The sequence below is a fragment of the Phallusia mammillata genome, chromosome 6, assembly GCF_965637545.1.
Source record: "Phallusia mammillata chromosome 6, kaPhaMamm4.hap1.1, whole genome shotgun sequence".
Classification (NCBI taxonomy): domain Eukaryota; kingdom Metazoa; phylum Chordata; class Ascidiacea; order Phlebobranchia; family Ascidiidae; genus Phallusia; species Phallusia mammillata.
This window is the reverse complement of record NC_137257.1, coordinates 21,419,849-21,447,484: the sequence shown is the minus strand read 5'-3', so window position 1 is coordinate 21,447,484 and position 27,636 is coordinate 21,419,849. Positions and strand designations below refer to the sequence as shown.

Below are 27,636 nucleotides of genomic sequence, written 5' to 3'. Positions count from 1 at the left end.
TAGCCTCACTAACAAACGACTCCAGCGCCACATATGAGGTATCGTATATTTTCCAGCAAATAATTACATCCTCCGAAACAGAGCGCGAGGTAGGGGCGATGACGTCACACTCGATGACGTCATGCCGCGAGAGAAAGCACGTGACACGAGGAGTGGTTGGCACAGCAAGAAAAGAAAGAAAAACAAGGCGCTACAAGATCATATACAAACAGACTACAGACAGATTGCTCATATTTCAAAAACAAATTATTTCGTGAGGAAAAGTGACATGCTCTCGTGCGCCATGTGGCGGTTTCCCATTAACAGATATTATTTGCTCAATTTGTGAGCTTTTTGCTCTTGGATTTCGTTTTGCAAACACCTTTTTGTGCAGAAGAAAGTGATTGTGAGGTATATCAGGAAAAGTGTACTGATGAAAAAATCATTAACGTCGCTAATGTAGGATCATTTTAATATTTGTTTGTATTTCAAAAAAATATGTATCCCAGTAGGACGCACTGGTGAAACGTGCAATGAGAATATTTGATTGTTAAAGCAAAAGCACCTTGCACAAGATACACTTTGGAGCAATAAAACTGTTTGTTAAACCATTGTGCTACAAAAAGTAAAAAGAATTAAACAAAAATCTTAGAGTAAAAGTCTGTGCTGCCAATATCAGCCACTAAATTTGTGCAACATGATTCAGATCATTGTGACATAACCATGTGTGGTAAGTTTGCGCTAAATTGGAAAATAGTTACCACAACCATGCCTATTTAAAATATTTTAAACAAAAAAGAGTTAAACAAAATAATTGCCACAATTTGCCATCAAAACCTGATAACTTATGAGGTCAAAAACGGGTGTTTAGGACATTGCGTTGTAACTTCAACACCGCGTTAGGAGCAATTCATACACAAACTTAACATTTCCGCGGATAATAGGGGGAGTGGAATGAATGTTACTTCCCTGAAAAAATACGACGCTAAACAATGACGCAAGATAAAGTCGTCTCATATTCAAACGCACAAAAGGAACAACATCGTAAAATCGAGCACTAAAACGTGCTGAACGTTTGTATGTTTGCAGTTAGTTGAAATTGTTGAAAGTGATTTTATTAGTTCCCTGAGTAAGTGTATTGCTTTTTGTTTTCAATAAACATAGTTCGTGTTACAGAACAAGCCCAGCTGTATTGGTTTGTTAGATTTCGAGTGTTTAATTCAAGAGGCATGACCAGTATCTTTTGCCAATGTATTCCCTGATTGTATTCTTGCAGGAGCAATATGTTTGAGTGAAAATGTACCGTTAAAAAGTACTTCTTTAAGGAATATGCCTCCAAGCAACGAGGGTCATATGGCTCTTCATTCCTACTTGTAACCATGACAACACTTCACACTGGTTCCGTGCCTGGGACAAAACCATTTGATCTTGCATCTGGTTCGCTTTGGACAATAATATTTCCAGCAAAAAACTCTACACCACCATTTGCTAGTGAACCATTTCCAATGCTGGTTTCGGATGTGTGGACCACATCCCCATTTTGGCCAGAGTGTGCAATACCGCCGTTAGTGGTGACACTGCCGTTTTCTAAACAACCGTTAGGTGGCTTTGTTGTCTGATCGTCCCGACGACCGATGTCGGCTTCGTATTGTTGAATGTCGAGGTCATCAGATGCATGAATTGATCGTTTCAAGGTCAAGTCTTCTGGGTCGGTGTGTTGGGACAAAGGCTTTGCCAATTTGGTTTTGAGATCTGTGAAGCTCGGCCGCTGGATAGCGCTCCACTTCCAACAGTCCATCATTATTTCATAGCTACAAAAACATCAGTTTCAAATTATTTATTTAAAAAAAAAAAAAAAAACTCCATTTACGGGTGATTATTCAACAAAATCGAAACAAATGTTTTTTTTTGCGCAAAATAATTAATTTCACTTACAGATATTCGTTGCACGATTCTGGCCTTGGCATCCTGTATCCGCTTTTTAGGGAGTTGAAAATCATTCTGGGGTCCATCGAGGGGTAGGGGGCAGCGCCTAAGGTCACCATTTCGTACAAAAGGATTCCAAACGACCAACTGTTATAAAAACAAGATTTGTTTAAAAAAACGTTTATAAGTACAGAAATTTTAAGCAACAAAATTTTTTTGCACTACTTGTAAACTTACACGTCACTGCGCCACGTAATAGGGACTTTCCCGCCCATCATGCGTTCAGGACTGACCCATTTGAACGGCACTCGTCGCTCGGTGGCGCCCTTGATCATGCCGTATCTGTAAACGTCATTTGCTAATCCGAAATCGGAGATCTTGCATTGTAGATTCTGCGAAAAGGGCGGTTCCAGTTTTACTCGAATTGTTAAAGGTTAAAAGTTTCATTTGCAAACGCTAAAGCTGTAAATAATTGCCGACAACAAGTAAACAACTGATCACTGAGCTGATGTTGAGGCTATGATTTCTCACATACTTCTTTGTTGAAATGTCACTAATAGTAAATAACACAAAGTGAAATAATTTGACCAAAAGAAAAAAAGTGCTGAAGAGTAGGAATGGGCCGAGCCGAGCCAGAACCCGAGTACTCGGTGCCGAGCATCGCTGTTTTTAATGCTCGGTGCTCGACCGAGCAGTTGTACAAACTGACCCGAGCGTTAAATTTGCATATTCACGCCCTGCTAACATACGTAACTGGTGTTCTAAAGGGTGTCTATGAACAAAAACGAATGATTTTTCAAATGTATTAGATAGTGGAAAAACGCGTACTTAAAAGGGCATGTACAGCTTAATAAAACACCGCCGGTGACGTAAGAGACCTTGTAGAGCTAAAACGTGGAAAGGGGATTGTTTGTGACGTCATAATGCACCGAGCGTGCTCGGCCGAGCACCGAGCGTTAAAGTTAGATGCTCGATGCTCGACCAAACAGAACATTTGCAGTTTTGGCACATCCCTACTGAAGAGCTTACGTGTAGTGAACATATACATTGGAATGTGGGTGTTTCGATAACTTCTATTGCTTGCATCGTAAGTGCAAAGTGAACTATAGCGATTATGGAAACGCCTTCATTGACGGTTTTGTTTTTGATCAGGTTACTTTCTAAGACCCTATATCGAGTTTTTTGAGAAATAGCTGTTCTTAATCGTTTGTATGTGACAATTGTAAAATCTGCAAGCAATTTTTGACATGTTTGCATGGCCGAAGTCACAAGTAAGTTTTATGAAGTTAAAACCAATCCAGGTAAACCCAACCATTTTATTTCTACTTCGATGCTGTAGTAACTTATTTCTGCTTTTACTTGATCATTTTCAAATTTAACAAAAATGTAAAATAAAATAAAAATAGAACAGCGGTCAAAAATAATTCAAAAGTACGTTTTTTTTTTCAAGGACTCGTACTGATACTTGCTAGGAAATAAAGCTATAAATATTTGCGTTTTTTAGACATATTTTCGGGGTAACTCACCTCGTCGACTAGAATGTTTCTCGCCGCTACGTCACCATGTATGATCTTCGAGCTGGAAAGAAACTGGAGCCCGCTCGCCACCTGGTGGCCAATATTGTACAAACTGTTTTCGGTGAAATCGTAAGCAGCGTCAGCTTCGCGTTTTGCAGGCTGCAAACACATTAACAATAGGGTTTTAGATAAAACGTTTTGGACAGTATAAATGCTTATTTGTGCAATACAGTATGACAAACAGTTGTTCCTTCGAAATGACGATGAGTTTTGTCAATTTTTGCTTTTAGTTTTAAAAACGCACATCGGTTTTATTTTTTTTGCGTCATAAGCACTGGCAATGTTTTAAAAAAACGTTACACACTAAAATGTTAGAGAACTATTTGGTTAACTGATATCAATTTGGTCATTTGAACCCGTCATGTACCAATTTCAAATCTTCTGCACGGAATTTCTGCGACTTAATGGTTAAATATTATTCCATTTAATATATACTTTAGACCGCGACTGCGTTTTTTGGCCAAGTTAGATCAGTATCGGTAAACAAAGAATTCAAAGAATCGAGCTTCAGGCAATTATAGAAACATTTTGAAGGTCAAATGCGTTTTTTCGCCGAGTTCTGCAAACCGACGCTTTGCACATAGACCGCAGCGAAACGATGGCAACGCATTTTACTGAGAAGCGAGTGGTGATAGAATTCCATGAAAAGGGAGGTGACCGCCTCCGCCGGTGTCAGGAAGAAAATCGAAATATTTACATTTCGGTCCAGAAAACGCGATCAAGCACTTCACTTTCCGCTTACTGGATTAGCAAGGTATGACGCAGAAAAAAATCATTTTTCTAATCTCTCCATTGCAGCGCTTTTGATGCTTAAAACGCCTTTCCTTTGTTCAACGACAAGCGACTTGTTGTAAAGTGGTATTTGTGTCAAAACTAAAGTACAGGCTTTTGTTCTTTTGATGACTGTTCGGGTCAAATCGCTTACGAATTTGTCGATTTTACATATCACATGCATTGCTTGCTTTAATTCGCTTGATCTGCAGGTTTTTTCCGCCAATCGGATTACTTGTTGTTGTAGCAACGATCACGTGTTTGGGAAATTCCCGAGCGCTTGCAAATTCTCAGTCATTTGTATTTGGCTGAACATGAAAGACTGTGTGTTGGTGATCCGTGTTAGATGGCTCCATAAAAGGAGAATACAAAAGCCGACAAGTTTTTAATTTTAATCGACTCTTAAACTCGGACGTTAAATACAACATACTTTACCCATTTTATATGTTTTTCCTATTTTGCACAGATCTTGTATATCGCGTAAAATACATTGTTTAGGAATTCAGCTAAGGTAGACATACACACGTACTGGATCAGCCCTGAAACGCCACTGCGGATTAGAGATCACGGCATACTCTTTCATAAATCATATTTGATTCAGTATAACGCCTTCAATAGACCAGGGGTACTATGATTGTTTAGGGATTCTTAGCTTTTTACAATAATACTTGAAGGCAATGTACGACCTGACCTCAAAAGAGATTTTTTTTTAACTTGAGCTAAACAATGTAATTTAATGTGAATAATTTATGTTAGCCGCCTTTGAAATATCAAACATCCGTGACACTTACCTCCCTGGCATCCCAGAGAAAATGCAGGAGATCTCCGTACGTCATGTATTCCGTCACAAGCAGGGGTGACATGTTTTCTTCGTCCGCCCCCATCTGTGAGGTGCAAGCCCCGATCATACCCAACACGTTGTCATGGTGACCGAGCGATATTAGAAGCGCCATCTCGGCAAGAAAGTCGTCACGGTAGCAGGTCGCATATGCGCCTGTTGGGAGAGAAAATTACTTTTAGCTTTTCCAAAAAAATGGAATCTTTACAAATCGAATATTACAATACTGACCTGTGAGGGATTTCACTGCTACATTTTTTTGTGTTCCGTCTTTGGTCAAAGTTGCCTTGTGAACAACGCCAAAGTTTCCTCGGCCGATTATATCTGTGAATAAGATGAAAACCGGTTACCAATTTTTCTAAAAGTTTCCTTTAATATACTGTAGTATATAGGCTTCCTTAAATTTGGTGCAAAGAGTTTCGGCTTAAAACAGGGTAAAATGACATGAAATTATTCCTTAAAAATAACCTTATTTAAAGGCTGAAACAGGATCACAAATCTTTTTATATGTATTTAGACACAAAAAACACGTATGCAACAACACTATTTACATGTGTTTTCCACTTTAAAGTTTGCGTGAGTTTTGTTTTGCGATGTAACCATACATTTTCCTAACACTCTTTTCCTTGACAAAGCGCCAATTATTCAATGCACAAACGACTGAACGGCCGGGGCAGCAATTACCTCCAGCTTGTGATCATTATCAAAGCAAATTCTTTCGAGAAAAACTGTGGTTTAAGATCGGGCAAACGATTTCATGGACAGAGCTTAAGAACAACAGCAAGGCAACGATTCTCCTCAGCAAAATGTCGCTTTGAACGGATAAAACCTTTTCCACCTGCTAATCATGCCTAAATCTTTTCTACGGTAATTATGAGCTCTAGCGAAAGTCATTGTGGCTGCCGACCTAATTCATCAGAAGCAAACTTGAACTATAATGATAAACCTCTAATTTCAGCAAACGCTTTTGTAAAAAATAAACGCACTCATCAAGAAAAATATAAAGCAGGAACCTGAATGTCTAAAGACTCACTGCAGTTGCCTGGCTTTTTCAATGTGTAAGATAAGTGGTATCTGGTCTCAACCGATTTTAAAATTTAAAAACTTTTCGCGAGGTTTGTGACCTGTTCGTACTGTATAATAGTTGTTGTATGGATTTTGTTCATAGATAAGCCTTTCTACAGAGATACAGAGACCTAATGGCAGAAACAAAAGCTGTTATTTTGTTATATCATAACCTTTCAATCTGAATTTGCCAACCATCGTTAGTCGTTTTATGGAATGTAAGAGGGCGAAACACATTTTAAATTTGTAGGTAAAACCGTTTCTTTGTTTAAAACACATAAAAGTAGAAATTCAAAGTGGACTCTACAGGAAAAGTTTGAAATATATAATCAACACTCTTGTGACAAGGAATTGCCAATGCAGTATAAAAATACTTAATTTAGAGCAGCGCTTTTCAGAATAACTTAAAAAGGTCAAGTCAAAATTCGAACCCACAAACTTGCGGTTTCATCGTCTCAAACCAAAACAGGTTTATAATAACAGCATTCAAACACAGAAAGGTTGCTATTTCTAAAATAATTAAATTGTCAAAATAATTCAAGTTCTGAACAAACTCGTACGTAACTTTGAAGCTTGCCGTACAACATATACCCGATTTATTTGCGGCAGATTTTCCAGACAAAACAAACAATACTTTTGCGTCTTTAATGTGAGTTTGGTATTACTAAGCACCGGTATAGTGCCAGCGGTTAATGATTTCAATACCAATCAATGAAAAGTCATAATAAATAGAATTGGAAAGCTATTTCTGATTCCTTATGTAGATTTTCATGATACTTCCAGAGCTGGTATAACCCCTACCACAAAATCGTGTCCAAAGTTGCTGAATCATATAACAATAGAACAAGAAAGCGATATACATATCAAGAGATGTTATGCACGATGTTCTTTGCTTAGTGGAGTTACTGCAATATGCATTGAGTGCGTCAAGGTATACAACCCCGTAACATCACGTTTTTTTCCGAGAACATTTCACGAAGATGCAAATAAATGAAGAGGATCGGATTTAAGCATCACGTTTGTCCCATTTGACTCCACAGTTTCGGCCGTCTACTTAAAAGATTGCTTAGTGCACATATGTTGATGTGCTCTGATGATATTTCAAAAAAAAAATGCCGCTGTGTTATTTGAACATCGATGTAAACAATGTGGTTTTTAATATATGCTGACAACAAGACACATATGTCTTAGCTCAGGGCTTCCCAAACTGGGGGTCGTGACCCCGAAAGGGGTCGCTTAATAAACTTGAGGGGTCGCAGAGAGCTGACCCAATTTTGCAGAAGATACTCCATACACTGGCGTAGAGTACGGGGTGCCCCACACACCCGGCCTTGACCTTTGTATAACGTCACAATGTCATTTTTGTTCAAGTTGCAACATGAAGATGATATGTTGAGTTATAGACTAACGTTTAAGTACTGTATGGCGCAATAACTTTCTCTAATAAAAATAGGTAATAAATTTACGAATTTTTGGCAGTGTTTAATGTCCGTTTGCAAAGCACTGCAACGGCCTAAACTTGGTCCAAGGTGATAAAAGTGCCAATTTGAAAAACAATGTGACAGAAACTAAAGGCGAAAGCACGTAAGAGGTATCGGGGATAAAGTAGTAGACTCCGAGTACCGGTAGGATGTTTTTAGTTTTCGCTGGAATAAGTCGTTTCAATAAATACAATAAACGTTTATCATATTATCCGCGAACGGTCGCGGAAAATTTAAAGAGATTAAAAGGGGTCGCTATCAAAAAAGTTTGGGAAGCCCTGTCTTAGCTGATGCTAGAAGCGGGTTAACGGCCGAACTTTAGCGGTAAAGTAAATAATATGGTTTATTCTATAAATTTATTCTAACTAACCTTTTTCCTAGCCTTTACAATAGTGCTAAAATCACATGGACTACGAAACAAAGACATATAACCGTCTGAAGGTAGGTTGTAGACTGTAAAGACAGCCAACGAGCTTTTTTTTACAAACTATTTGATTAACCATATTTTTTTGTCTGTGCAGAATATCTTGCACAACAACTTGACATGTTTCGTTTGTATGATTGTTAGACTTACACACCCTTTTGCTCCAATTTAAACCAAATCGTACGTCCACTAAAGGGCGCTATTGGTTTTATGTCAACTACAGTCGTATATGCAAAAAAGTTTTCCGACAGAGTCAAGCGCCGTAAGCAACAAATACATCCTTGGTTCTTGCTTAGTCGGGCAGGTCATTTGTCATCAAAGGAATTTTATCGTTCGTTGACGCGTTCGCTATCATTGAGTTGAATCAAAACTCGAGGTCATAAGTGCAAGTTGGGGGTGTACCGTTGCCAAAAAGTTGAAAATGTGAAACCCGAGGTGAAATAGATTGATAAAAATGGAATAAAATTCGAAATATTTACACCCGAAAAACTTGAGAAGCGTAATAAAGCTAGCGATATTTTTATTTAGAAAAAGAAAAATGAAAATTCATTCATTGTGTATGGGGCCATTGATTGCAAACAAAAAGCCAAACCGTCTAAATTGATGGCCTTGTGATTTTAATGGTGGTTCCAAAAAAATTAAAAACACAATATATGTTTGAAAATATTTCAAACATAAATCGGCTTAAAAACACACCAAGAGTGTAATATTCGTACGAACGGCATTGAAAACACTTGTGTAACAGTAAACCGACGAGAGGCCGACCAAACCGGCCCGCGATTGCCAAAAAGGCTTTGGGCGACATCATCAGCAAGCGATAAGCATAAGCAACACTGCACTTGCGGTCGCATTGTGACTACACATTTCCACTGTGTGACGTCACAGAGCGATCCGTGACGTCGCCGGCAAGTGCTCATCAAGGAGATTACAAGTGAAGACTCGGTCGGTATCAGTTGCGGCCGCACGCGACAGGCGACATGTTTTTTTGCGGTCTGATCAAAGCGACACGCCACATAATTCATGGAATGAATAAGTGTGTCATGCTGTTTAGGGAAACACGTTCTGATAGCGTGCGAAAATCTACAGTTTCGAGTCTGTGTTTATGAAATGCCCTGAAAGCAAAATGCTTCTGGCCTTTACACGTTCAAAAATGCACAAACTTCACCATGTTTCACACTTTGTAATAAGCTTCATTTCATTTGATCCTTATGCAAACAATTATTCATTTTTTGCAGTTTAATGCATTTGGTTGTCTTGGTCAGTTAAAACGAGTAAACCAAGTTAAGGGGACCTGATTTTGGCGAAACATTATTTACTTAAAAACACTTACAAATAGTGGCGTTTTTACTAGCGAAAGAAAATACCGCAAACTTGGAGGGACACTATAGAAAAAAAAACTTGAAAGGATTTGCGACCAACGATCTGTACTTATAACAATATTAGTTTTGCTTCACAAATTTATACCTCAATTTACACCAAGAGACCATTTCTGCTCATTAGGGTTATAAACTTAAGGACCCTAAGGCGTAAAAATCACCCGGAATTTGGATGTGTGGTGGGTTTCACTTGTCAGTTATCAAGGCTCATCTATGTGCTAATGCAAGACGCAGATCTTAACATCAACGACTCAAATAACTGCAAAAGATTTTTAAATGCATTTGCCCGTCAACAAGCTAAGCTTCGGTGCGTAGGTTGCAGTTACTTGTATACAACGTTCGGGAATCGAACACTTAAAGTACTATGGGCAGATAGCTAATGCGTTTTCGTGGTTAAAAAGGGGCGTGGCTTAGGAAAAGCGTAAAGTCACTACCGCTGTTATGCAAGCATGGAAGTTAGGGTACTTGGGTTTCATAACGAGCATTTAAAGCGAAAAATACCCAAATAAAGACATGTTGGCAACCAAGGTGTTTCAACTTCTTCGGAAAATATTTTTGGTGTTAATAAGGCATATGTATTAAATTCTATCCGCCATGAAGTTACACAGGGTCAGAAACCATATTTATTAGGGAAACGTCGTTGGTTGTTCAATTCTTTAGTCATTTGACAGCATTTGAAGATGGCGCTGAGTAGCTGTAGCGTTAAACATCTGTCCACGGTTTGTCCTTTACGCCATTTCCCATTTTTTAACGTCCATACGTTGTGCAGCAATTTCCAACTTGGTAACTGTTCTAGCGCAATTATACTGCTATACGTTCCTTTATCAAGCAAAATGAGCTTAATTAAAGAAACAAAAATTATAAATTACCAAAGTGAGTTTGATTTCATGTCTACGTGCACAATTTAAAGATATTTGGTGACTACTAATTTTACTGAAGTTTTAGTCAGCAAACAACCTTATAGGTTCAGCGAGTATCCGCTTAAAGTTAGATTAACGTCACTCACACCAATATGAGAAAATCTCATCCGAGACGGTCGTGCACGTAAACTTATCAGATTTTTTAACGGCGCTGATGTAAACACACAGAAATACTAAAAGATAACTCAGCCATGCATATACACAGACTTCGTTGTAAACTCTACACACATACTGACTTTTGCCTTCCACGTAATAAAATGCATCACTTGCATAATTGTATATTTCAATCGAAAAATATAATAGTAAACAATTTCGTACATCTCACGCATATTTTTTGTGCAAACTTTTAACTAAATGTGAGTTATACACAGGTTTTATACACATATTTGCTACAAAACAGCCAACAATTTATAAAAATTATTGTGTTCGCTTCGATGCACGATGCGCCGGAAATGCACGTCATCATGTGACGTCACAAATAAACACCCCAAGCAACAAAATAAACCGAGTCGCGTATTTTGCTTGACTAGAAAAAATTATCGGCGTGCTCACAAACAATAGAAGATCGGGCGATTAAAGCGATAAGCTCGGCGCTTCAGTCGTTGTTTGTGTGTGGTGTAAGCGAAGGCGTTTACTGCGCGGAGCCCGTACACCGATGCACTGTTTGTTTCTGCTCACAACAAGATGATGGCCAGCACACTTCTGCGAATAGCCGAACTGCTTCGAACCGGTTTGAACTGGTTTTTAATCAACCTAACGTGTTGGTATATTTGTTGTTTGGTCATGACTGTTAAGTAAAAGCGTTAAACAGGTCGGATACAAATTAAGTTTAAAGTTGAGAAAAATAGGCATTTCGTAAAAAGCCTCAACTTGTGAAGCCCCGATGACTGTGATCTTATGGCAGTGTAACGCTTTGAAAAATCAGGATCCTGTGTTAAATAAATTTAAAAATTTGTCAAATCAAAAAATGTTTCACAGGCAATTTGGAATGTTTTGTGTAAGGTTTTGAAGTGGTAACGGATGTTTGCACTCAAAAACCTTTGTGAGTGAGAAAAAAAAATATCCCATGGAAACGCCATTAAAATGTTGTTGCTCATTATTCCACAATCTATCAAAACGATTGATTTATGACTGAACTCTACTTCGAGCCAGAGTATGAGTTTTACAAACGACTGCAATCAATAAGCTTGTGATGTGAAATAAACAGTTGGCTGTTTCATGATATGAGATGGGTGTGCTGACGTTGTAACAGTAAACTACGTGGATCGTGGTCCCGTGGGCTTCTGATCTAGAGCAACGATATAAAAACCAAACTATTAACTTGTTTGTTCGGCGTAATTATCTCTAGTTCAACGGTTAAAGAAACCACTGCAAATTAAACGAAATGCAAATAGATGCATTCTCGTGATTTGCTGCTTTTCCCAGTTTTACCAGCTTTCGTGAGTTAACCTATCATATTAAATGACAAAATATTGTCGAAACGTAATGTCACATTGAAATAAGTGATTTTGTATTGTATGTTTCTTGTTTGGGTTTATTTTAATTTCCACAAGTATGCACAATAAACGGACGAAAAAGTGAATGCCTTTTGACGCAAAAAAATATTGGATAACACGTGTGTAATTTTACTTTTTTATCAATTTTATGCAAAAACTTTAAGCGTATTATGTAGCAGTCTACCACACCAATGTGCTTTGTATGTAGTCTTAGATTTTTGGATTAAATGACACCGCATTCCCCGACAACCAAACAAGGCATAGAAATCGTATGCAACAGCGTTTGAAATCGGATCAGCGCAAAAACCGCACCTCAGGAGGGACGCCTTTAGAGTCAAAGCCACAAACAACTATACGAAAATCTCTTACATGCTAATTTTACCACAGAAAAAATTAAAACAAGTCAGTTGGGAATGCTTAAGAAGTAGAAAATGCCCACAATTTGCATAAATTTGCCTTTGTGGGGTAATTTTTTACCGATAAACAACCACATATGCAAATTTTTACTTGGTACTAAGAAACAAAAACAAGAAAAACAGCATTTCCTGACTCATACAGTCACCACTAGTTTTGTTATATTCAAACTTAGATGACTTTCGCAATGCAGTGGCCAACATTCCGCATTAGCCGCAAGTTCACGTTCAAGTGTTCGCAGTAGATGAATGCTGCCGTTCTCAAATAACAAGGTTTGCGAACAAAAAACGAATTATGGTGTATTGAGTTCGACCATAGGTGCTTCACCCAATACTTGGGTGATCTACTGTAAACCTGCTTTTCAAACCAAATATCACCTTAATTAAATCGTTAGTGTTAAGTGGTTTAAATTTCTTACGATTGGTTGGTCGGAATGGCAGATTTATAAAAGTGAATTGGTTTGACACAAATACAACCAACAAAAGCTTTGCGACAGTTTTCGTAACTTTGGAGAATTTGGAAGATAAATTAGCAATGCTTGTTCTGCGAAAACTCCTTGTTTTTGTTTGCGCCTTTCTCTCGTTATGAAAATAAAATTAGATTTCTTAACGCGTTCAATCCACATGCCCTAAATAGGTTTGGCTCACTAAAATACGACCCCAGAGTCAGATTTAGTCCCGATGAAAAACCTTTTTAAATGCATTTGTAGTTGTTGTTTACATCCAGACGGATTCCTTTTCAAATTCTATTTTAAAATCCCTGTTGCAACAGAATGTTAGTAACTGTACCTTCTTGCACAATGTCTTTTCTCTGGAGTTCCCACTTTGCTCCAAACACTGCTCCGTTCTTTGGTAGCTGACGTTGTTCTTCCCTGTTAGCCACGTGATCGTTCCGCATCACTAACGGCGCTGTGTACGGGTTGGTTCGCATCGGGACGAATTTCGAAAGTTTTAAATCAAGCGATCTGAAATAAAGTAATAAAGAAGTTTATTTGGCGCAAACGTATTTTATATGAAATTACAGTACGGTGCATAATATGTCAAGGGGTATCTAGTAATAGGTGATTAAAATGGTGCCAACTATTTTGAGGCTGTAACACAACATTCAAAAAGCGCAAAACTAAATTTAAAACAAGACGCGTAAAGGTTGCTTTCTTATCTCGCTAGAAAAGCCATCACGAGACCCTGCGAACCGATCAACGATCGCCAACTGGACATGTCAATCCCAATCGCAAAGTTTGAAACGTATTTGTCACAAAAATAAGTATGGAAAGACATTTGAAATGGGTTAAATTAAAATTAAAAACAAACGTTTGACAAAACGGATGCACAGCTTTTAGCAAAATGCAGAAATCAGCCATGAAAATAAAAACGGGCAAGGGTGAATGCTATAACAGTTTGAGTTTATTTGCGCACTAATGTATGGTTAAAGGTTTGGTGGCCCACAGCAGTTTGTGACCTTTGTGTTGTTGATCTCAACAGCCACCACAAAATTAAAAATGCGGTGCAGTGTGTTTCAGCCAAGCAACCGCTTAAAGCTGTTTGTACCTAAAATACGCTTTCGGAATGTCATTTATTCGCAGTATTTGAAACTAAGACATTTAGAACAGAATTAAAATGTAAGACCTTAGAACAGATAAGGTAAATATGTTAGCTACATCAACCAAACATTTTAATGCTTTCAAAATTGTTTTATTCCAATCCCAACATAAAAGATTTGATAGATTCATTTATATATGTAAGTCTATGTCTAAAAGTTTCACTTTTTCTTGAATAGGCTTTCAAACCTTTTATTCCGAAAAAAATCACAGAAAGTGTTTTGATTTTAAATAATTCTTTTCTTTTAAATTTTTTAGTACGAAAATATAAAATATAAATCTTTCTTATACTGGGTACAGATATGCACACTGCAGTATAAAATTAAGAATTTGTTAGTAGTGGACATATAAAGCCACATACAATCATGTCGGTTTAAACGATTTAAATCCCACAGACCCACTGCATGTGCCACTATGACAAGTGTGATTGCGTGACAAACCATAAAAGCCATTTAGCCCTAATGTGAGGATTATAATATCAACCGTTTCCGCAAGCCATCAATTGTAATTACACTGAACAAATGTTGCTATTGATATTTTAAGCGAAAACTAATTCAGAAGCAATAAAAATATTTTTTTAAACATCTAAAATTGTTCCATGCAGTTGTTCACTCTTCCGTGCACAAACCATTTAAAACTAGCATATCTGTTTAATTGCTAATTTCTAAGAATTATAACTTTAAAAAAGATCACGCCACACCGAGCAAAGAAAAGGCGCATCACAGCATATTGTCACGCATTGACGTCATCAAGCGTGCAAAGTCAACGACTTAATCGTTTCGTGCGTGTAATAAGCACACGCCCCCCTGGCACACATTAGCAGCTTTCTTGAAATACATGTGCGGTGTACTTCGAAATTCAACTTTGCTCTGCCCTTTACAGCCACTTTGCACCACGATGACGTCACCCCATTGTTATTATTTTAATGACGTCATTTCGACCCGTTTTGGACAAACACCGCTATTTTAAAAACGCCAAAATTTTGTCGTGTTGGAGTAAAAAATGCCGTGATGATGTCACAGTCTTATGTAGATGACGTCACGTGCTGTAAGCAAACAAATCAACAAGAGATGCCTACCTTCGTCGACTGACTCTGCATCTTCTTAAAAGCAAGAAGGCTCCGATGATGAAGAGAAGAGATATAGGGATCCCGACAGCCACTCCAATCACCAGCGATTTGCTCGCACAACCAAAATCGCCCTTAAAACCATCACCGAAGAAGCCGTCCCTGTTAAAATATATGTTTTAAGTTATAACTCAATCGTGGTACAACATTGCTAAACCACTTTTTAACGAGAGATAAAATTGGCTTAACACAAAAGTTTGTTTAAAGGATAAAATTGGGTTAAAACCCATGTTAACTTTGAAAGAATAAATTAGGTTAACATTAACGCTTTTAAGAGGATAAAATTGGAACAAAATCAACGTTTTATTGAAAGGAAAATAGTTTTAACATCAATGTTTTTTGAAAGGATATTATTGGATTAATACTATCGCAATGTGTTTCGCAAATGTGATTTTAACCGTGGTTCAGGATAAATTAACAGTGAATCTGGACACACAAGATTTCTAAAGCCAAAGAAACAATTAAAACCAGGGAAAGTTTGTTTTTGCAATTAGCAACTTACTGGCATCGACAAGTGAATCCGGTTTCAGGCGCTTTACGGTCCACGCAGAAAGCATCCTGATGACAAATGGTCATTGTTTTGTTATAATCCAAACACGCGTCGGTGTCATAGCAACCGGTGCCGCCCGGCCAGATCTCCGCGATCCCGTTGCCGTGGTAACCGGTTCCGCATGAGCAGTTGGCGGGAAGCTCGCTCTCTGGCGGCAAATCGACACACGATGCTTGGTGGTCGCAATAACTTCGTTCATCCGACCAAAGGAGATTCACACAAGCGTCTACATCTAATTCAGAACAATAGAATTTGAAAGGTCTGTCCCAAAAATAAAATACTTATATTTCGCAACTATATTACTATTGCCTTGTAAAAAGCATAAATTTAGACCCACAATTGTCACCTTTATTCACAAGCAAACCTTTTTTCAATTATACATGTACAGAATGCGCATCTTTCATAAATAATTGTAAACATTTCACAATCAAACTTGTGGTGGTTACACAAACTCACCAAACGCAAATACGCAATTAAAAAAGCCGGACCAAGTGCTACTACAATCATTTTACGTTCCAGGAACCCACTTAACATAAGTAGGTGAGACCAGGACAACACGTTAACGCACTCAGTTGCACTTTTACCTCATTTGCATACAACCAAACTCATCACATTCACCTAATGGTGTTTGTGCGCCAGTGCGAATACATTTTTGGCAATTAGTGGAATTTGAATGTGCTGCAAACCATGTACACTGATCAAAACTAAAACGGTCAGAGGGTTGACTCCAGAGTTGCAAGCGGGCCCGAAATCTGAGCCCGAACCCGGCCCGAACCCGAAAGTATGAGCCCGAAGCCCGGCCCGAACCCGAAACGTTTTTGCGAAGCCCGTTTAGGCCCGAAATTTTGATTGACAGGATGAGAAAGAAAAAAGAGATAGACAACAAACACAATGATCAATAGTAGACCATGGGGTAAACAATACGTTTTAGAGTAGAGTGGGCATTAGGTCAAAGCCAGAGTTTCTTAGCCGAGTGATTTTATTTTGTTTGTTAAATGGCGGACACGGAACGTAAAGTCAGGCCCGTTTTAAGCCCGTTTTCTCACAAATACCTAAGCCCGAACCCGGCCCGAACCCGGCCCGAACCCGAACCCGGCCCGAAAAGCCCGGCCCGACTTGCAACTCTGGTTGACTCTATTTGTCATTTACAAGCGACAATAATGGCTTTGATTAAAATATATTTTCTGGGTGTAATGTTGCAAAGTCTTAAAGTAACGACACTTATTGCAATTTTGGGGAGTGATTGTGGGCCCTTTTGTCTAAGCTAAATGTCAAACTATTGCACTGAATCAGGATTTAAAAACATAAAATAATGTACCTAACCGTTATCACGATAAAGGTTATGCAATTTTAACCAATCAACACAGTCATGATCAATATGTCAAAGTTGATTGCCGCAATTTTCACATAAGGCATTTGGCCGTGAAAAATCTTCATTTTTGGACACCCATGACAAAACGGATAACGTTTTTATTCAGCTTCCGATAAATGATAATGATTTTCGTGCTAACCTGACACAGCGATGTTGATGGTGGCCCTCATACCATATTCTGAACAGTCTCCGGGAAATATACAGACATCATTCCCGCGCGGCACGTAAGGCATTACTCCCATCGTATAAGTCTGATTGAAATTGAGATTGAGCAAAGTGATGTTGTACCAAGGATTAATCGCAGCTTCTTCAGGAGTCTTGGCTTTCTGCAAAAACACAATGTAGGCTTTTCACCATATAAGTTGAGGTTGGCAAGACGTTGCACCTATGTCAATTTTGTTCATTTGTTTGACGTCTTTCACGCGTTGGAACCTAGGACGCTTCTAAGTAAGGAGACTGTATTTTGTTCAAGCGCCTGGGCCCTGCGTCAAAAGTGGGCCAAATTTGGGCCTAGACCTGAATATACCATCCGGAAACCCGTCCTGAACTTGAAGCCCGAATTAGAACGAGACATTTATTTACAAAAACTGTGGCACAACTGTGGCCTTGTTTGGAGTCAGGTCCGAATCAAACGCGTTTTGTTCAAACTGAATCTAGAAACCGGCCAGAAATGCGCGGCTCAAATTATAACTCTGCCTTAGCTACTCAGCGCACCATTGTTTTTAGGCTTACCAGCGCGTAACCACCGTTTTCTATCTCGATCCCTGCTGGAGGCCCTATTTCGTATTCCTCGATTGTTGCTCCTTTCACTACGTCATGTGGGGCTTTCCATCTTACAATGGCGGCTGTTTTATGGTTCACATAATCGGGCATAAAAGCGAAGACCTCCAAGTCTGCTACTGGACTCGAAGCAGTGTGCATTTCTGAAACAATAATTAAAGATTAAATAGATGTAAAACGTTGGTAATAGTTTGACTAAATTGAAGACACGGTCTCTGCCCACAAGCAATACAACTTAAACTTACCACTTATATTTTGCGCTTGATCACAAAACTGGTAAGCAAGTAAGTCGTTTACTCCTTTCTCGTTGATGAGATGTTCTCCGCAAAAGATGTAAAAGTTTTTCGTCGTGTACAGAGCTGGTGTCGTCTTATGGCCCACGTACGCTGCGATCTCAAATGTGTAATGTCGGCCGAAAGCAATGTCAAATGTCAATTCACGTGCGTCCTGAAATTCAATTGATTTGTGTTTCAAAAAATGAAAAACGTTTTACAGAACGCATTGAAGTTTAAAAATGTCTTAAAATAGACTATGAACATTTTTTTTTAACTATGAACAGTTGGGTCAATTTTTAGAAAGTTTAAACTGAAAAAGTTATCCAACTTGTTAGGAAAAATTGAACAAAAAAATAATTCTTTGAAAAACGAAAATTTTAGTAGTGGATCAATACCATCAACAACATGGCTTAAACTGACGATCACTATATGCATCACCTTTACACGTGCTTATCCTACTTTTTACGCCATGTCTTGTTTTTTGCTCCCTTGATTCGTTGCCCAGAGCTGCGCTTGTTTTGGTAGGGTTTTCAGATCGTTTCGGGCAGCTTTGGCAATTAGTAACGGCAATCCTTCGTTTTATTGTTATACTTTTTTGCTGCGTTTATTTATTTTACCGTATTTGATTTCGCACTCGTTTTTATATCGATTTGTTTATCGATTTCCAGGAACACATGATCCCACATGAGCGAAACAAATATCCCTTTATATGAACCAACTGGTTTCTGTTAAGGACTTTATCTTCCATTGGTTTTACAGTATTTCCATGATAAAAACGTTCAAAACTTTTTTTGCAATTTTAACAAAAAGCAACATATTTTGCAAGGTTTTACTGCCAAAATCTTGACTTTACCCGTTTCAGCCACTGGTGTCCATCCTTAAGCATGTTGCACAATCCAGTACCGGTCACACAAGGTAATCCAAAGTGGTCAAGGCAGGGAAACTTGCATTGCACGTAAGATCCGTTCTTGGCCACCGTCCATACAGACTCATTGAAATAGTTTTTGCATCTGAGAAAGCACGAATATATGAAATAATGGTTATGATCGAATACAAAATCAGTCAAAGCTCTTTAATATTTCTACTGGGTGTTCGGAAAGTCACTGTGCACTTACATATTTATTAACAGACTGTTTCAGTACAGAATCTAGGAGGTAAATACGAATAACGATTTTAAATTATGTTGAAAGTGACCCCCGTTAGCATCAATACAGCCTTAGATCCTTCTTTTTTTTGTTTAAACAAATTATGAGAACAGTGCAAATTGACTTTCAAAACACCCTATATATTAAGGTTAATTGTCAAGTCAACTTGATAAAAAAACAAATTTGCCATTAAATTAGCATTAGCTGTCTTGTGGATACGAACCGCCCAGGATTAGGCTCATGTCATGGGTTCGAATCTCACCGCAGACCTGATTTTCGAGCATATTCTTTGCTTTTGTTAGCTATTACGACAACGAATATAATCAGTCGTGATTCTGTTAACGGAAGCTTCAATCAATCGCCCGTTTCGTTGTCATTCATGCAATGCTTTTATCATGATATTGTTGAAAAAGTAGGTGTATGTGAAAAATCATTTGCACATAACTTACTCTGCTAGTCGGACATTAATATCTGTTGACGAGATATCGCTGCTAAAAGATGAAAATCCTGATGTACTGGGAAGTTCCAAAGGCGATAATGGGTTATCACCTGCAAAAAGACTTTTAGTAACAACGAAGTGAAACATAACTTTCAACTGAATGAAAAGGCAGTACACAGAAAAGTTGTTAGGGTAAATGAAGGTCAATGTTCATCAATTGCTTAAAAACTAGGCACAGTATACATGGACCTAAAAGGCAGCCCAACCAACAACAAAACTTCTTTGTACATAGTGGATACATTGTAACGGTCTATGGCACTTTCGTTTTTTCAAGTCTCACATTTTTGGTGTACAAATAATGGCAAACTACACACCGATACCGCTTTGAAGAAATTAACTGAACAAAACGCAGCAGTATAGGAAGAGTTACGGTCTTGCCCGGGGTCTTAATAAAATCGCATAGTTTATCTCCACATCGGCCAAAATCTGGTGCTTTCCGCAGCAAGATGGTAGATAACATAACAACGAGTCAAACAAAATGGCAGTGCTTCTGCTTTGAGACTAATCCGCCCACCGGCGTTCTGTTTTCGACGAAACGAAACGATTAAGGTAAGCAGAGATGCTGTCGCGTTCAGAGAATCGGTTGCGATTAAAAAGCTTGACTTGAAAGAGTCAAGAATTCGTCACATAGTTTTGGGAGCGATTTTGCGCGTTACTGACAAAGCCAAGACAATTGAAAATCTTCGGCAGAATTTCAACTATTCCTTGTTTAGTTTTTGTTCAGGATTATTTTAAAGAATATATATATTTAGTTGGCAAATCGCAACTTAAGTTATACATGCATTACTGGTATTAATACCTTATAACTATTCATCTTTTCAACAACATTTTTTAACCTACATGTAAACAAATTCGACACTATTTCATCTAATTAAGACATCAATTGAAAAGTATTATTGACTTTATAAATTAGGCCACCCATATAATGTTAACAACACGTTAGGTTAGTAGCTTTTCTATATTTTCTTCAATAATTTTGCTTCTGTTTGTTTGATTTTCTAAGTATGTGTAAATTAAAAAAGAGTTAAACAGCAAGAAAACGTGTCAGCATGATAAGACTTACTTAAAAATCGAAAAATAGGGTTCAAAGAAAGACTTCTTTTTCCCACGTTGGCGTACGAGTGTTGGTCGGTGTCATAAAATTTGTAGAGAAACCCGTCAAAGTGGTGGCCTGAAACAATCAACAAGCAAATTAATTGGGTGTCAATATTAAAAATGTTTCTCCGAAAACCTCGATCGCTTCTGCGGCAATAAGTTCGCAACATGGAACTTTAATTACAAGTTTTCAATTCCTTGTCCTGTAATTGCTGGAAGCTGAAGGCCATGAAAAGGCAGGCGCAATGTGATTGGTTAAACGACAAGGCAGGAAATTGGAATTGTAAGCTGATGTTCTCAATTGTTTTGACGTAATTGGTCTCATTACCTTATTCATTGCAAAATTTGAACATTGCATCAGTCGTGTTTTGAAGCATAATTGAACACAATATGCAGGCAAGTTTCGTTTGCATGATCAACAAAGTTGTTTTGAATGTACTATTGATAAGAATTGTTAATTGATTTTAGACACGTAAAGGCCACTTTTTTGACGAAACATCCTGTTTATTGGGTAGTTAAAACTACACAAAGTTAAGTTGTCAATTGAGACTACCTCTAGTGTGCACTGTTGCCAAAACAAAACGTGCAATATTTACCTTATAATATATTATTTTTTACAACTATTTAATAACTGAATACAAAAATACGTCGCAACAAGCAGAATCATTCGAGATTTTACCTAGATGACATCGTCATTTCCTTATTCAAATAGAAAGTGAACACACAGTATTTTGACAACTTACCTCCCTTTACTGACACATCCCACGAATAGGTAACGGTGATTTGGTGCGAGGACAGGTCGCTGGCGTTCGGAAGTTTAAACGAAACATGTTCGGTGACGTTTCTCACTGTGACGTCAGCTGTGGATACAACAAATACAATTTGGAAACAAGGAAACCATGCGGTTGAGACGATCAAAAAGGGGGTTTTGCGTCAGTATGAAAAAACATTTCTCCTTAGTTTTCGGCGAATGTTTTTGCCACATCTGTGTTGTGTTTTAAAAAGAGGTGAAGAGGTTTCACAACAACATCAACGTAATAGTTCTTTTTTAAGAGTTACATAGAAAATTGTTAAAGTAATAAAAGTCGAACTAATGTCAAAGATAACCAAAACGTAAGCATCAAAAATTTTCCACTAATCACACCGAAATTAACCAACGTTTGTGTTTAAATTCGTTTTTTTTAACTAGTTATATGTAGAATATTACGTAGACAGTCCTAGTGGAAGTTGTTTACAACAATGTTTAAAATAGAAACTGACTCGCAACTAATATACAGACCCATTACGCAGTGCGGTAAATTTTAAACATACGTTTCTTGATTTAAGATGTTAATAACTGCGTATTTGTTGAAGTTTCAAAGTGCTTGTTTAACAAATTCAATTTTCAGATAATTGAGCTTAGGAAAGTACCGCAGTCGCATTCACAGAATCGCGCGGGAACTCTCTGTAAGCAACTTTTCCGCAACTAATCGATCTGGACATCGATTGGCGCCCACACGTCAAGAGCTGGACATGTTTATGTGCGGGAGGTCATACTCCAAATCTTGCTCTTTGTTCTTCCAAGAAAAGTTCGCCTAAACGCCCGGACAAGCCGAGAAAGAGAGATATTATCGCATTAAGGCAACGTCATACCGCCAGCGCAGCGTAGTAAATCGCTCGGCGTGCAAGAATTTTTGCGCGAAAATATTTACTGTCGATAATCAATTGTGACGGGACTGAGACCATTGTTTACAGCTCGGTCAAACAAAGGAAGCCAAATCTCATCAGGAAGTGAATAAATTAAAAGTCATGTCTAGCAGTGGTAAAAAAACGAGAACCGTTTTTGCCTTATATCGACGATTAGGTACGTTTTCTCATTTCACAGTGTTGATTTATACTATAACATGAACATCTATCTTTTATCAATTTAAATCTGTGTACATTATACCATACATCTATAGTGAAAAATACAATTTAAATTACATAAACAAAACGTGATAACGAGCCAATAAAGTAACACGCGAATGAAATTCCTAATATACAACCAAAGTAATTACTGAGACACGTTCCACATTTTAAAACCCTAGCACCTAAAATAAAAATACATTTGGTTCGTGAGCCAATACTTCAGAGGCCCAATTTCGGCCCCAACGCATGCGTTTCTGACGTAAACGCTCTAATTGTTCCTTGAAACGCAAGAGTTGATTGGGGAAGCTTAGCCAATTTTTTAACGAGCCTTGCGGAAGCACCAAATCCCGTTGTTGCGTCATAATGCTCCCACGTAATTAGTATGATTGACAAAAACCTTGCAAAAAACGCAAACCGCAAAACCGTTGAAAAATCATCTAGATGATATTATTAAGTACATTTTCGTTTTTTCTCATTTTATTTAAATATTTAGTAATGTCGAACACATTTTGATTAACTCTTACATTAAAACATGTTTTTTACTTTGACTAAAAACCATAAAAAACTTCCCTCATAATATTGATAAATAAATAAAACTTCCCTCTTAATATTGATGACATTGAAAAAGACTGTTATCCAAACAGCGAAAAAACACTATATTAATGTTTGCAGATTATGTTGAGCAATATATTGAAACGTGAAGCAAAATGTCTCCAAAGAATCTGTAAAAATGCGTGACTACAAGACATTAACAGGTTTTCGCCAGAAAAGTACGCTAATAAAAACTGGGCATTGGCAGCATCGAAACACGATGTAGGGCTGTCGCTTCACGTATGCCTAATCACTACTATCAAAAAGAATCGCAAACAACTGCCAAACAGCAGGAAATCGTGTTGAAAACACCCACGGGAACCCAAACAACGCCTGGGTTGCCACACGGCCCAGACTGGGAGACTGTATTTAAGGATTTTTCAGTCTCGCTTTGTCTGTCCGAAAGCTATGGGTGAAACAAATTACAAAAGGTTGAACGATTTTTTGTGGCCGCTTCCACGCAGCGACGAGTCCGATGGCGCACGTTTTGATTACGTCAGAAAAAAGAGTCGCGACCTGTGACGTAAGCGTTTCCGGACCTTCAGAAAAGCGCCAGTCATGACAAGGAAGCGAGAATGAAAATCGACCTGCTATTATAGCGATTCGTAATATCCTTGCAAGTCATCCTTATTAAATGTGCTTCAGCGATTTCCAAATAAGTACAAACGCCGCAAACAAAAATGTTATCTGCCGTAAGCATTTTAAACGCCCTTTGACCCCGCCACAAACGTGCATGCTAAAGGGCAGTAACGTTAACACATTTACTTTAATTCAGAAAGGTTTGTTTTCAGCATTACGGCAGTTGTTTGCATATTGCGCAATCTTACGCTTTAAAAATCTAAAAAATAACAACTGCTTGCCACAAATGTTGCTAGAAAGTCGTGATGCATTGTCTCCGAGAACCCGAACCACGTTTCCGATGCTACAAATGCTGCGACCCATTGTTACAAATATCGCAACCTTTTAATGGTATTTGGTGACATACGACTGCAAGCGGCTGAGGTGGTAAAAATTGTTTTGTGCAGTTTCATCCGCGTCGAATAAACACGTGAACTCACCTGCACCGGTTACGTAAAAGTTGACCAGTGTGAAAACGCCCAACAACGTGTAAATCGCGTATTGGGCGAACTGATTCAAGTCTGTTGCCTTTAAAACCAAATCGATTCGGGCCTGACTTCACACTGGGTACCTTTAGTGCCACAAATTTAGAGATTTTAACCCAATTTGTTTGTTTTGAAAAAAAAAGTTGTTTAGGTCGGTTCCTGGCTTGTACTTTCGAATTTAGGCCACAATTTCGCCACTGCTTACAATTGTGGACCACAACAACAACACTTGGCAATTACAATACTTATTTAATGTCATTAATAGCTTAGTAGACATACCAAGTATGGGGCCACAACTAGATGCGTTATGCTTGTTATAAATACACCATCGATATTTTGGGATCTTAGGACTTTTTCAAAACATATAGCGCCCAAATTACTTGGTCTAAAAATTGAAAGAGGTCTGGTAGGGATTTAAACCAGTAGCTTTCAAAACATACGAGTTGTAAAAATAAGAGTTGTTTTTAGCGAAATGACTTCATAAACCAAGCAAAAAAGAACGGTCCGTGATAAACTATCCCTTATACTACAGGCAAGTCATGAACGCTGACATCCAAGCAATGTGCACAGATAAATATCTTGTTTACGCATTCCAAGCACTTTATCCTATTTGTCGCGGGTCAAGCAAGGGTTCAGGGTACAGGATTTGGAATGTGAAGACGATTTTGAGATAAAAAAAATCACCAGCAAAACGTTTGTTTTTGTTTTTTCCACAGATAATGTAACCTTTCTCCGGCAAAATTGTAGTAAACAAACAAGATTTGAAACTATTGACCCAACCAGGTGCTACTACAATTTAGCATATGTCCTAAAATTACGTTTATAATTCACTAACATTGGATAAGCAACACTGCTAGCCTGAGTTGGTTTATAACGTGGGGCTTTATCAAGTTTAGCTGGTTTTAAACAAAGATAGCACAAGGTTTATCTATTTTGCAATCACCGATCTCCACTGTTTGGTTTTAATTAGAAGATATGAGTAATTTCGGCAAGTTTTCCTAGAAGGACGTTACGCAACGTAAACTTCAGAAAAATCTAAAAGAAAATGGCCTCCACATTTTTTCTTCGGTTATGTTTTTACACCATATACAGTCATTGTTCGATCGCAAAACATTAAATACTGACAGAAAGTCGATTTTAAAGAAGAAAAAAGTTGCATATTTTTTGGCCACGCAATGTATATGTTCCAAATGAAGTCCAACATTAAGACTTTTTTGTCATTCCAGACAAAAGATAATACCACAACAGCGCCAACTTTCAAACGCAACGCAAAATTTTATTCTGGACATTTAGCTTGAAATGATGGCCAACACCAAGAAGCAAACCAGCATCGTGAATGCAATGGCCTTGGCACATGTTATCATTTCACACATTGGTTGCACACATGCTTGCGACAATGTGTCCCTCGACACGACCTAAGAGCACGCGCCTCTTAAGTTTGACGGCGTTTTTGTTGTTAGATGCTTATCCTATGACTTGAGCCGGAAAACCACGATAACAAAGAAAACACCTGAGGAAGAACGATTATGGACTTGTGGTTGGCAAAAATCGTGCTCGGATTATAATCGTGTTATAACCGTCAAAATTGCCTAGCAATTCAATCGGTTGTGTCAAACAAAGTTCAATAAATTCTTGTAAAACATTTACATTTATATGTTGTTTGAAACTAGTGAAATAATTACTCATGAGATAGCAAAACCGTGGTGCTTATAAATAGATCGAAAAGATAAGATTTTTAACCACCAACCATAACGTTTAGTTTTTGATCACAATTAAATGTAATATAATATATCTTAATATAACAAAGCAGAATTTTGATTTTAGCACATATGTTTTTTGAAACAAAAACTATCTACCAAAACTTATTTGTATTGTATCTCGATTTAAGAGAGGACGTTCTTATACTTAATGAGCGTGCGGTCTATATAAATGGCCTATGTTGCTGAATTTGTTATGCGGCGCAACTCGACGAAAATGGTTCATAAATCGGCGTTACAACCTTGTTACAATATCACAGCTGGCCATTTAAGAATGCATGTCACAACTCATGACACAGAATATTAAGAACGGTGCTTGGTTCCACCTAGAACTGCGGTACCAAGTAACCGATAATCTGGATTAGAACCTCAAGTTTTTTACTTCAAAGTTCAACGTCTTAACCGACGGGACGTTAACGCGGATTCAGAATATCGCCGAACTGGCCAAAAGTAAAAAAAAGAATAAACAACCAGTAACTTTAATTTGGCCTAAAAATTCAGTGACTAATTTGGTCCCAGGTTTTACCACAAACAGTAAAGTCAAATCCACGGAATCAATCAAGCTAGATTGTGGTTTTTCGGCGCACTGTCACATTTATCATTAAATACAGTGAATTCGTAGACACGGCACAGCCGCAAATAAGACATTAAAACGTATTGGCTAAAGTTACATAAGCATTATCTGCAGCTTTGGCTGCTTGACATCATATTGAAAAGTTAAATCCAATCGAACGTCATTTTTAAACAAATATGCAAATATTACAAAATTGTTAGTTTTATATTGCATTCCAAATCTTAAATTCAACAACTTGTGCTACACAACACTCCACGAGTGGCAAGTTTGAACTAGGCCTTAAGTTTGTTTTAGTTTTAACGCAAAGTCTCAAACGCAAAGAAAAAAGGATATATTGTTGAACATCCATATACAAGTTCTGAGTCTATGCTAAATGTATCCCTGTATTAAACACGGTTCGAAGCATTTTAGTACTGTACGTGACTTTACGTTTTAAACCCAGCAACAAAATAAAGTCAAACTTACCTTTTGTACTGGCACATGGATGGTCTTGGCCCCACGCCGAAGCAAATACGATTGTCAAGAATACAATTGAAACGCGCAAGGTATCCATAAATGCAAAACAATGTACAAATTGCAGAATAAGAATTTTTGGTCCCCAGAGTCTAATTTAGCAAGAACATTCTGTAAAACATAAAACAAGTCAAATGAAAAAAGTGAAACTAAATAGTAGGTCGTACAATATAACAATCATAATCAACTAAAAACATGAACGACTTCTGACTTACGCAAACACAAATTTTGTTTTTCAAGTTTGTACACTGGAACTAATTGATGAAATACTCCTTATTAGTTTAGTTCCCTGTCGCACCTTTCTTATTGAATAGTTGTGGTTATCGTTTTTCCTTAACCTAGATATTATTCCAGACGCGTTGTAACTTTACATGCATGACTTCGAAAAGCATCATGTACTGATGATAACATGCCAAGTCCAAGCATGAAAGTGCAAGGCTATGAGTAATATATTATTGCTAATCTCAAGAAAACAGGTTCGCGTCGAGTTACAGCTGCAAATTGT

The 27,636-nt window shown here is 37.9% G+C and overlaps 1 protein-coding gene across 1 annotated transcript; it reads right to left on the bottom strand.

The window, feature by feature from the left end:
• Nucleotides 1–27: 27 nt before the first annotated feature.
• Nucleotides 28–27,238, bottom strand: LOC145233730 (uncharacterized). Its single transcript, XM_080098504.1, has 17 exons — nucleotides 27,084–27,238; nucleotides 21,450–21,566; nucleotides 20,675–20,782; nucleotides 19,562–19,661; nucleotides 18,821–18,977; nucleotides 17,938–18,139; nucleotides 17,645–17,835; nucleotides 17,052–17,238; nucleotides 15,493–15,772; nucleotides 14,943–15,092; nucleotides 13,056–13,231; nucleotides 5,323–5,415; nucleotides 5,045–5,247; nucleotides 3,432–3,581; nucleotides 2,143–2,297; nucleotides 1,915–2,052; nucleotides 28–1,790 (listed from the first exon to the last, which is right to left on the bottom strand). Exons 1-17 carry the CDS (start codon nucleotides 27,169–27,171, stop codon nucleotides 1,370–1,372), a joined length of 2,916 nt encoding a protein of 971 aa, XP_079954630.1. The 5' UTR covers nucleotides 27,172–27,238; the 3' UTR covers nucleotides 28–1,369.
• Nucleotides 27,239–27,636: the final 398 nt, after the last annotated feature.